The following is a 9,765-nucleotide window of genomic DNA, read 5'->3' as shown; positions in this document are numbered from 1 at the left end:
GTCCCAGTGCTGGGAGGGGGATCCAGTGTGGGGAGGTGTCTSAGTTTGGGGGGTCCCGGTGCTGCAGGTGGGTGGTATTGGGGGCCCTAGTGCGGTACCAGGAAGGGGGACGGTGCGGTGATGAGGGTGTCCCGGTGCTCGGGGCGGGGGGGAGTCCCAGTGCTTGGAGGGTGCCAGTGCTCTCTGGGGGGCCTTGGTGTTTGGGAGGGGTCTCAGTGCTTGAGGAGGACCTGGTGCTCATAGGGAGGGACATAGTGTTTGGGGGGGATCTTCTGCTGAAAGAGGATCTCAGTTCTTTGTGGGGGGGTCCCAGTGGACTACTGTTAGAAGGAGCCCTCATTGCAAGGGGGGTCCCTGGGTTGGGGGKCTGGTGTGATGCTGGGGGGGGAGGGTCCCATGCTGGGGAGACCCAGTGTGGGGCTGGGGACAGGCAGTGGCCAGGGCGCTGTCCCAGCTGAGAAACACTCAGGTGGCCAGGGAGGGGACAGCCCACGGCAATACCCCCTCTGGCAGCCACCACCCCGGGGCTGCGTGCCTGGGGTGACCTCTCCCAGGGCAGCAGCATCCCGTGCTGGGGGGGTCGATAGGTGCCAGGCAGCAAAGAGCGTCRTCACCCTGTCTGTGTCTTCCCAGCTGGCAAACCGTGGTTGTGTCYCCTCCTGCTCCAGCGCAGCGATCCCATGGGAGGCAGGAGGGCAGGCCCTGTGCACTGGCAGCTGGGCCCTACGCCAGCAGTTAAACCCTTGGGAGATTTGGAGGGATCCCTGCAGTAGACCTAGATCTCTTCCCAGATCTCTGCGCACGGSCAGGACAGGTTTCTCTGGCCCTGCAGCGATTTAGGCTGGTGGTCAGGGTCTCAGCAGCGTGTCTGCCTTCTTGCAGCCAGGTCCTGATGAAAGGAAGTCAGAACTACTGCCAGACGGCTGGCAGGCCAACAAGGAGCTGTATACGCTGCGGTACAAATCCATGGATGATTCCCGTGAGCTGCTGCTGAAGGCAATCATGGTGGAAGACAGCATGATCCTCAATGTCATGGTGAGCATCAGGGCTGATCCCTGCAGGCATTGTGGTCCTCTCGGAGCAGCAGTCACTGTCATCCGAAATGTCCTGGGGGCAAAGAGCAGCAGGGCCCATTTTTTGATGTTTTGTGTCTACTTGTTAGACCTCGCAGCAGCATTTATTCCTCGTTTGTCCCGGATGCAGAGTTTGCCTGGGGCAGACCCAGTGGCTGTAAAGCAGTAAGTTATGATCTGCAGACCTGTGTGATGGCACATGTGACTGCTCAAGTGTCTGCTGCATCAAGAAGGGGATGCAATTTGCTTTGCACACGCTGGCCCAGCAGCTGCCCCTTTTGTGTCCCTTTTCCAGGTCAGGATGTGTTTTCAGCTTGCTTGCCCTGTCCCTGCTGAGCACCTACCCAATGCCATGGCCACAGGAYTTCTGTCTTTGACCCTTTACAGCCCAGGCTGGGGGAGCCAGCAGGAAGAGCCTCACTGGACACTGGAGTTTGTTTGCTCTTGGGGATTCAGGCGCTGCAGAGTGATGTGGGCAGGCATCAGGCGAGCCCCATTCCTTGTGTGTCCCAGCACCTCACCTGTGGTCGGCTCCCTCCCTCAGTCCCGATTCTGCCTGGCTGCTGACTCTGTGTTTCACCTGTCCTTTGTAGGATCGCAGCACTCAGAAGGTGGCAGATGTGACCTTGACGGTGGCTGATTACATCAACCCAGAGCACCTGGACGATTTCCACAAGTAATCTCCATCCCCAGCATTTTATGCAGGAGAAAATGTCCCATTGGCACGGGGAGACAGGACAGGTGGGAACAGAGGCATATTAGGAAGAGGCTGGAGGACTCTTCTCCAGTGCAAAGCCAAGGGCATGTCAGCCAGCCCTGAAAAGCAGCCTGCTTTCCCTCCTCACCTCTGAGCTGTTGRCAGGAAAGCGATTTAGGGGTCTGTAGTCTTTTGGGTCAGAGCCCAAGGGTGAGCTGTTCTCCTGGGAACAGGTCCTGGCCAGCCCAGCACTTCTGTTTCCAGAGCACTGACTGCCTGTCCATGCTGGGTGAACACTGCCTGAGGGTGATGACAGCTTCCAGCAGTCACAGACAGCACGGTCCAGACGGCATGCCAGCCTGTCTGCCCATTTCTTCCCTCTCCCTTGTCCTTTTTGAACCTGGTGGTTGCTTCCTGCCTGTGTTCACAGTGACAACATGGCAGATAGCTAGTTCCTAGTACTGGGCAGCTGGGTAGGGGGGATGGTGCTGTGCCCTTCTGCTGAGGGGGGGTGCTGCAGGATGGATAGCAGCCTTTAAAGACACCAGACAGTCCKCAGGGAAGCAAGGTACAGTGCCATGTCCTTTCCTCCAAAGCAGACTTGACTGGGCTGTGACCACAGCACAAGGGGTCCCCCTGGGCTGGATGGCACTTTGCCCTCTTGAATGGGTCTTGGTGCCACTGCATGCTCTTCCTCTTCCCTTCCTGTCCCCTCCATGCTGCCAGCTGGGACAYGGTATGCATGTATCAGAGACATTTTGCATGCATCCATCCCCTTGCAACCCCTCTCAAAGCTCCTCATGGTCAGCACCCTTGCAGCCATGGGTCGTGTGGCCTCGCCAGCCCACAGTCTCTCTTCTCCTTCCTGCAGAGTGTACAAGAACATCGAGGAGCTGAAGACGAGAATTGCTTCAGGTATCATTGCTCCCTTTGGGCCCCCCACAGAAAAGGCCAAAAAGGAGCCTCAGGCTGAGAAGAAGGATCCTACCTTCCCTCGGGACTATGACCCTCTCAGGGTCCCTCCCCGGCAGCCAGCAGGTGCGAGAGAGCCATCCTGGTGAGTAAAGAGTGAGCAGCTATTCACAGTCCTCCATTAGAGGAGATGTGGTCCTGGTCTCTCTAAACACCATGTCTGCTCCCTCCCTTCTGGAGATCCCTGTCTTGCACGTCCTTGCATGCAGGATGGGGAGTGAAGGGGATCCATACTTTCCCTGCCAGTTCCAGGCTCATTGGCCACCTGCTTTGCTTTAATTTTAAGCTGTCTTTTGAGGGAAGGCCTCGAAGGACTGTTGGTTTGACTCACCTTCGGCACAGTGTGGGGATTTAGCTGGAGACCTACCAATCCAGGAGGGACAGGGCAGAGTGCAAGGCTGGGAGGAAGGTATGGGATGGAAGGAGAGAGGCCCTGCTTAGGACTGGCTGAGGGACCATCAGGGCTCTGGCAGCTGGCAGAGAAAGGATGGCAGTGGGAAGGGCAGCGCTGTCATAGGGCTGAGCAGTCTCCAGGAGGGAAACGAGGGCTCCAAGTGTCAGCTCGGGCTTTGGGCTCTGGCAGAGCTGTAGGGACTGTGCTCACAGCAGTGTAGAGGGGCTGGGGTGGGTGCAGAGCTCTGCCTTATCTTCACACATTGCTGTGGGCTCCTCACTGAGGCAGGTAGAGCTGCCTTCTCAGCACCATCCCCCTGGTTGGAGCTTGGGATAAGACCCAGCAGGTGTGCTGCCTGATGCCAGGGAACAGAGACCTCTTCTTGCTCCTATGGCCCTGCATCCCCTTTGAAACCCTTTGCTGGCAAAGCTGAGGCAAGGGGACGTGGAACATCACTTTGCTATCCCTGGTCCCTTTGTGCCCAGCCATACCTCATACTTGGCAGGCAGGTTCCCTGAAGCTCTAATCCCCTTTCGCTAGAAGTCAGAGGTACCACAGTAGCTCTGCATCTTTGGGGCACTGGCCATGGMTTCTGTCTTGCATGTCACCACATGTTCCTTTAACACCCTTGCTGTTCAGCAGTGCTCAGGGCTGCTCAGGGTGCCAGGTGCTCCCCAGGGAGGCCTGGCACGCCTGTGGGCAGACAGGCTGGGGCTAGGCCTGGCTCTGAAACCGTGTCATTGGCACGTACTATTGGCGAGACATGACAACTGGCTGCAGACTCCCCACCTCRATGTCCTTGCACTCCTGGAAGCACRGCTGTCCTTGTGTAGCTGGCTGGGACATGGTGGAGAGCTTGGCCTAGCCCAGCACTGCTTGGGGAGCTGCTGGCATGGAAACTGCCATCATCCACCGATAGCTCCCACTTAGAGCAGTGAGAACAGTAGGGCACCCTTCATCTCAGCAAGCTTCCTGCAAGCCTGCCACCCACATTGGTGTCCACACCCAGCTGCACCCCAGAGCAGAGAATACCATGTCCTAGACACGGAGTAGGTTCTCCTAATGCCATCCCTTTCACTCAGGAGCTCTCTTGTCACCCAGAGTCCCTTGGATCTGCAGTGTGGGCTGCACTGTGAAGCCAGTGCTCTTTTCCACAAAAAGCACCCACAGCRTGTACACTGGCTGTGGCTGGCTGCACTGCCTTGTCAATGTTTGCGTGCTCCTTTCTTCTAGCTTCTTGTGACTTCTCTCTCCCCTTGGCCAAAGTCTCACTCACTGCCTTGTGTTTCAGGCCTTCTCCCATGGACCCCTTTGCTGTTGGTGGGGAAGACCTGGATCCTTTTGGGTGAGTTTGGCTGAGAGAAGTGGTGCTTTGAGTGCCTGGGGAGCATGTCCCTGCTCTGCCCTTGCCGCGTGGGGCGGGGGGGAGGTGGCTCGGGACCTTCTGTGCAGCAGCTGAAATCTGYTCGGGTCAGGCATCCTGTGAAACTTCTCCAAGTGCAGACTCTAATGAGACAGTTACTCTGTGTAAATTGCAAGGGACCAAYTGACAGTTGCTAAACCTCAATATGATTCTAATATCGTAATAAGATCTGTCTCTTGCATAGATGATAGGTTGAAATCTGTGTCTGTTTAATAATCAGCTTGTATTCATTTAAAATGCAGTAATTCCTTCAGTCAATCAAAGCTGAATACATCRTTAAGTGAATGTAAGCCTCTAATATAAAATGTTACCAGCTGCTATATGTCTGCAGCCCAGCAGTCTGTAGAAGGGGAGGCTTAAATCTGAGCCCACAGATTCTCAAGTCTTGGTTGTGAACCTCCAGGTTGTCTGAAGCACTTGAGAGCAGGGAGCCTAGGAAAAGGCAGGGCTGTTTGGAGGGCGGCTCTACGCACATCTCTCTCTCTGGGTCTTTGGTTTGGTTGGGGAAGGAGAACCTGTCATTTTCCAATCTCATTAAAAGCACATAGTCAGAGGAAAACCAGCTCTTGGAATCATTGCAGAGCATCCTGCGGCCCATGGGAATCCTGCTTGGAACCACTGTCCTATGAGGATTGCATTTTTTCCCTCTTGCAAGATAGTTCTCCGAGGGTTTGGCTAGAAAAGGGCCAGCTACAAATGTCCTACCCTGCTGGAACAAGAGGCCTGGAGCCTGGGTGGCTGGAAGGAAACCTGATAGCATAGGGAGAGGAGTTTCAGTTTGAGGGAACCCTTTTTCTCTCACTGCCTCCAGCTCTTCATCACAAGTTTCTCTGTAAAGGAGAAAAAAAGATTGTAAATGGAAGCAGATTTGTGCGCTTACACCTGCCAGAGCTGGGGCTGGAGACRCAGACTCCCAGGCGTATGCTCGTAGGCTGGGTTGTCCTGGGGCATTTTGGGCAGTCAGCCTGGCGTAATGGAACTCATTAGCACAGCTGTTAATGACTTGCATGATGGTAGCGGTGTCCAGAGGCTCCAGCCCAGCTTGTCCAAAGTTGACCATGAAGAATGGCACTCGCAGCATGGGGCAGCTCCARGGAGCCGCCGCGACCAGCAAATGATTTCCAGGCAGTTCTTTGGAAAGGTTGTGGGAACCTCGGCTGGGTCTGCGAGCTCTTGCAACACTGTGCCGGGGCAGGATGTAACACTCGCCCGGGGAGAGCAGAGAGAGGAGGCAGCATTACGAGCCACAGTTCCCCTGGAGCAGTCAGCAGCCACCCAGGGAACTTGCCCAGCTATTGCTGATCCCCTAAATCAGGGCAGCTCCTTGCAGGAACCGGAGGAAGAAGGAAGTTGCTGTTCCAGCCCGTTCTCTCAGCAACTGAGGAAACCTGGGTGTCTGTTTTGTCATTGGCACGGTGGAAAGCAAGTTGGGCAGTTGAAGTGGAGGGCTGCTGTTTTCCTGTGCGTGTTTCCAGCTAGACTTTGGTGTTTGCTGATGTGATGGTGCCCTGGCTTGGGCCTGCATGCTATAGCCATAGGGCTCCCACCTTGGCACAACGTTGAGCGTGATGTTGAGCCGTGATGCACATCTTGGCCTGTGACCRTATGCTGCGGGCAGGTCTGCAGGGCTGTGATAACCCGCGCTGGGAGCAGGGTGTAATGTGTTTGGGTTGCCTCCTGCGGCAGACAGCAGCCACCATGAGGACGGGGACCTGCTGTGCCCCAGCACTCCTTCRCACTCGTGAAGGGTTCTTTGTCTTCAGCCACGTGCTCGTCTTGCTGAGTTGTCCTGGCACGTGTTGCGATGTGCTAGATGTGCATTCCTTCCCACGTGCTCTGTGTGACGTGTCTCGATTTAACCCTAGATTCCTGCTGACCAGCATTCCTGCAGCAGGGTCTGGACCAAGGTGGCTCTTTGCTCCTCTTTCACCAGTGCCAGTCTGATCCTGATCTCTGCCTTTCTCCTCCCCAGAGGTCGAGGTGGAGGAATGATTGCTGATCCTCTCAGATCTGGGTTCCCACGGCCTGGCCTAGACCCATCTTCAGGTCTCCCAAGCCGGCTTCCCCCAGGAGCAGTTCCACCAGGTGCCAGATTCGACCCCTTTGGTCCATTAGGGGCCAACACRTCTGGGTAGGTGTTTGAGCATGCCTGCGTAGCCCCTGCGGTGAGGGCAACAGCCTGCTCTTCACAGTCTAGCCCTGAATCTCCTTGCTCATCCCTGTTGCTGAGGGACTGAGCTCTCCCTCCTGATTTAAGTGTGCTCTTAATTCCTTTCCAGGCCAAATCCAGACCACCTTCCCCCTCCAGGCTATGAGGACATGTTCATGTGAGGAGTCTGGCACAAGGTTTCTYAGGTGGCTTCAGTGAGAAAAATTTCCTGAGAAGCAGAAGTACCTTCATGCCGTCGCTCACCCGTTTGGTGGACWTCAATCTTTCCAACAGCATTTTTCCTCTCCCTAAACGGGGTGACCCGTGTTTCTGACCAGCTATAAAGGTTTCYGTATGTGTTGAACAGAAGAGGAAACAGTAGGTTTATCTTGTTTCTTTTCATACTACTCTGAAGATCCCCAGCCRTTTGCACTTGGCAGAAATGTGCTTGCCGTGCACGAGACAGCAGTGGGGGGTGCGGAGCAGTGCTCTGAGAGCTGCCCAGGTCGTTTGGAGGTTTCCTCCTCTGCCTCTCCAGGGTGGCACCGCTTTTGCCGTGGGGTTTATGCGAGTGGTTGTTGCTAAGGATAGAGCTGCCCTCTTGCTGCTCCCGTGCTGAGGAGCTGCAGTAGCTTTGCTGAGGGTAGCAGCCCGAATGGGCTCCTCGCCCAGAGATGGTTTCCCTCCTGTTCCTTATCCCTCTCAGCCCTTCCACTGAGCCAAGCGAAGGGCTGACCAGCAGGAAGGGCTGGCAGCCCCTCCTGTGGGGTGGCCGTGGGCAGACCCCCAGCAGTGGCCGAGATCAGTGTGGCTGTGCCCATGGCTCCTGTGGCCACTGCGTTTAAAGGGAACCAACAGCAAAGCCTTAAATTTACGTGAGAGGAGATACAAGAGACGTACGTAATTCCTGGCCCCACCTTGCACCTTCTCTCCCCTGCAGTCCTGTTTTCTTCTATCCCCAGGGGCACGAGCAAAACCCCACAGGCAGGCAGTGGGGCAAGGGATGGCCATCGGCACCGTGGCGAGGCCGGGGCAGGAGAGGGGGCTCGGTACCCGTGTGACCTGCTGTGTCTGGTGTTGGCTCCCTGGACTTGGCTGGGCCGAGTCGCTCGGCAGAGCTGAGCCCAGTGCAGATGCGGGGCCATTCTGGCGACACACAGAGAGGGATCGCTCTGCCATGGGATTTGCTTCCCTGGGCTTTGCCAAAGGGGTTTATAGGAATGTGCGTCCCTGCAATTAGTCCCACTGCACAAGGCTGACGTCTGCTAGGGTCGTTCTCCCCTCCAGGCTGTGCCTAGCCGGATTCACGCTGCCGTGAGCCAAACGGCGTGGAGGCGGCGTGGTGAGGCCGGAGCCTCCCGGGCGGCTGGAGGGAAGGGATGAGCTTTGCACGGCCCAGGCTCCTAAGCTCTTTCTGAGCCCCCTCCCTTTCCTGCGGCTCCCCTAGCGTCAGTGGATTTGGGGGCTGCGACTTGTCTGTTTTGTCAGGGGGTCATGTTGTTTTTTCTTCTTATGCTTTGATTTTTTTTTTGAAGGATGTTCATGAGTTTAAAATAAAAACCTGATAACGTGTTGTGTTGGTGCTTGGTGGGGGTGGCCCCGCGTGCTCCCGCGCTGGGAGCGCTGCTCCCGGCCTGCTCTGCCCCAGCTGCTCGCGCCCTCTCCTGCGCGGAGGAGCCACGCTGTGCACCAGCCTGGTACCGTCCCCGGAGCTGCAGCACTTTCCCAGGACACTGTGACTGTTTTAAGAAAATGAAGTCGAGAGCAGCGYGGCTTTGGCTCTGGCTATGCTGCTTGCAGTAATTGGCTCTCCGGGGTATCGCAGGGTGTCATTACGCTGCGTGCRGCAGCACAGACATAAATAAAAAGGGGGGAAGTGATCCACTTTGTGTCTTTTCCCCAAGAGCTTTTCCCTTTTAAACTCCCTTGCCTATAACCCCAGCTAATAACAGCAGAATTTACAGCGTGGGCGACCCTGGGCTGCATGCGGATGGCGGGGTGGGGGGAGATACCTGGTGCTGGGGCCAGCTCGAGCACACAAGTGAGGGGACCCCTGCGTCCCCGCAGCCCGTGCCACGCCGGCTCGGYGCCTTGTGCCAGGTCCCCTCCATCCCACGGCGGGAGGTGCCGGCCCTGCTGAGCTGGCCCCGTGGCCTGGCCCCGGCAGAAGGGACCTCGCTGCGTTGGGCCCTGGGGAGAGGCTCCTGCCACAGCCGCGCTCGGCCGGGACGCGGCGGGAGCAGCTCGTGCCAATGCAAGGCTTGATCCTGCCAAGCACCGAGCATCTCCCGTTTCCAGGGAAGCCACAGGGAACCGAGGCTGCTCGGGATCTCGTGACCTTGTCCTACCGCCATGGATTTCAGGAAAGAAATCTCCCTTTATCCAGCATGGTCATGGGATGCATGGAGCAGCAGCGGCCGCCGCAGGGGCCCTGCTCGGAGACRGCAGCACGGGAATGCGCAGCAGGACACGACAGCTCGGAGCTAAAGCTGCTCTGGGCCCCCGGGGCGGCCTGCACCGAGCCCAAACCTCCCTGCTGCAGCCCACTCGGGAGCTTTGGCCTTATCGCACGTGGGCTCCTCTGCAGGAGGCGGCTGCTCTCTGCTGCCTGAATTAATCATGTGCCGCAACCTTTCTAGAGGGAGAGACACAGCTGGCTTTGATGGGGCTGGTTAGAGGGAGCTGGTGCCGGGAGAGGCTGGGCTGGGGCCGGATAAACAACCTTCTGTGCGCGGCGCTTGGCCCCAGCAGGCTTGGGGTGCCGTGCAGCTGGGGGGCAGGTGGGACAGGAGACGTTTTAAAAGAGGGCAAGTGCCCTGCGTTAAGGCACAGGGCCTGYGCCCGGCCTTTGGGCCTCCGGGGAGGCTGCGTGTCTGCTCTCCGGGAAGGAAAGGTCGGAGGAGGTAAATAAGGATCCTCCCCTCTGGGCCGGGGAGACTCTGTAAAATCCCTGCGGCTCGCTCAGCTCGCGTCCGAGGCAGGGATGAGCCGCAGCGGTCCGGAGCAGATCCCTCGCCCGGTTTGCAGGGCTGGTGGCGGGGGAGAAACCCCTTCTCC

At 57.3% G+C, this 9,765-nt stretch overlaps 1 protein-coding gene across 1 annotated transcript in view; it reads left to right on the top strand.

Moving 5' to 3' along the window:
- The window catches only part of PSMF1 (proteasome inhibitor subunit 1), a 13,470-nt gene extending 5,189 nt beyond the window's left edge, over positions 1 to 8,281 (top strand). The window contains exons 3-8 of the mRNA XM_085319012.1: positions 841 to 1,035; positions 1,667 to 1,749; positions 2,642 to 2,827; positions 4,428 to 4,481; positions 6,532 to 6,690; positions 6,839 to 8,281. Of these exons, the coding sequence (XP_085175138.1) occupies positions 841 to 1,035; positions 1,667 to 1,749; positions 2,642 to 2,827; positions 4,428 to 4,481; positions 6,532 to 6,690; positions 6,839 to 6,890 (729 nt within the window). The 3' untranslated portion in view covers positions 6,891 to 8,281. The remainder of the gene's footprint in view (positions 1 to 840; positions 1,036 to 1,666; positions 1,750 to 2,641; positions 2,828 to 4,427; positions 4,482 to 6,531; positions 6,691 to 6,838) is intronic.
- The last annotated feature ends 1,484 nt before the right edge of the window (positions 8,282 to 9,765 follow it).

Source organism: Rhea americana, unplaced genomic scaffold, assembly GCF_003343005.1.
Source record: "Rhea americana isolate MKP2758 unplaced genomic scaffold, rheAme1 scaffold_568, whole genome shotgun sequence".
NCBI classification, from domain to species: Eukaryota; Metazoa; Chordata; class Aves; order Rheiformes; family Rheidae; genus Rhea; species Rhea americana.
This window is presented reverse-complemented; position numbering and strand designations above follow the sequence as displayed.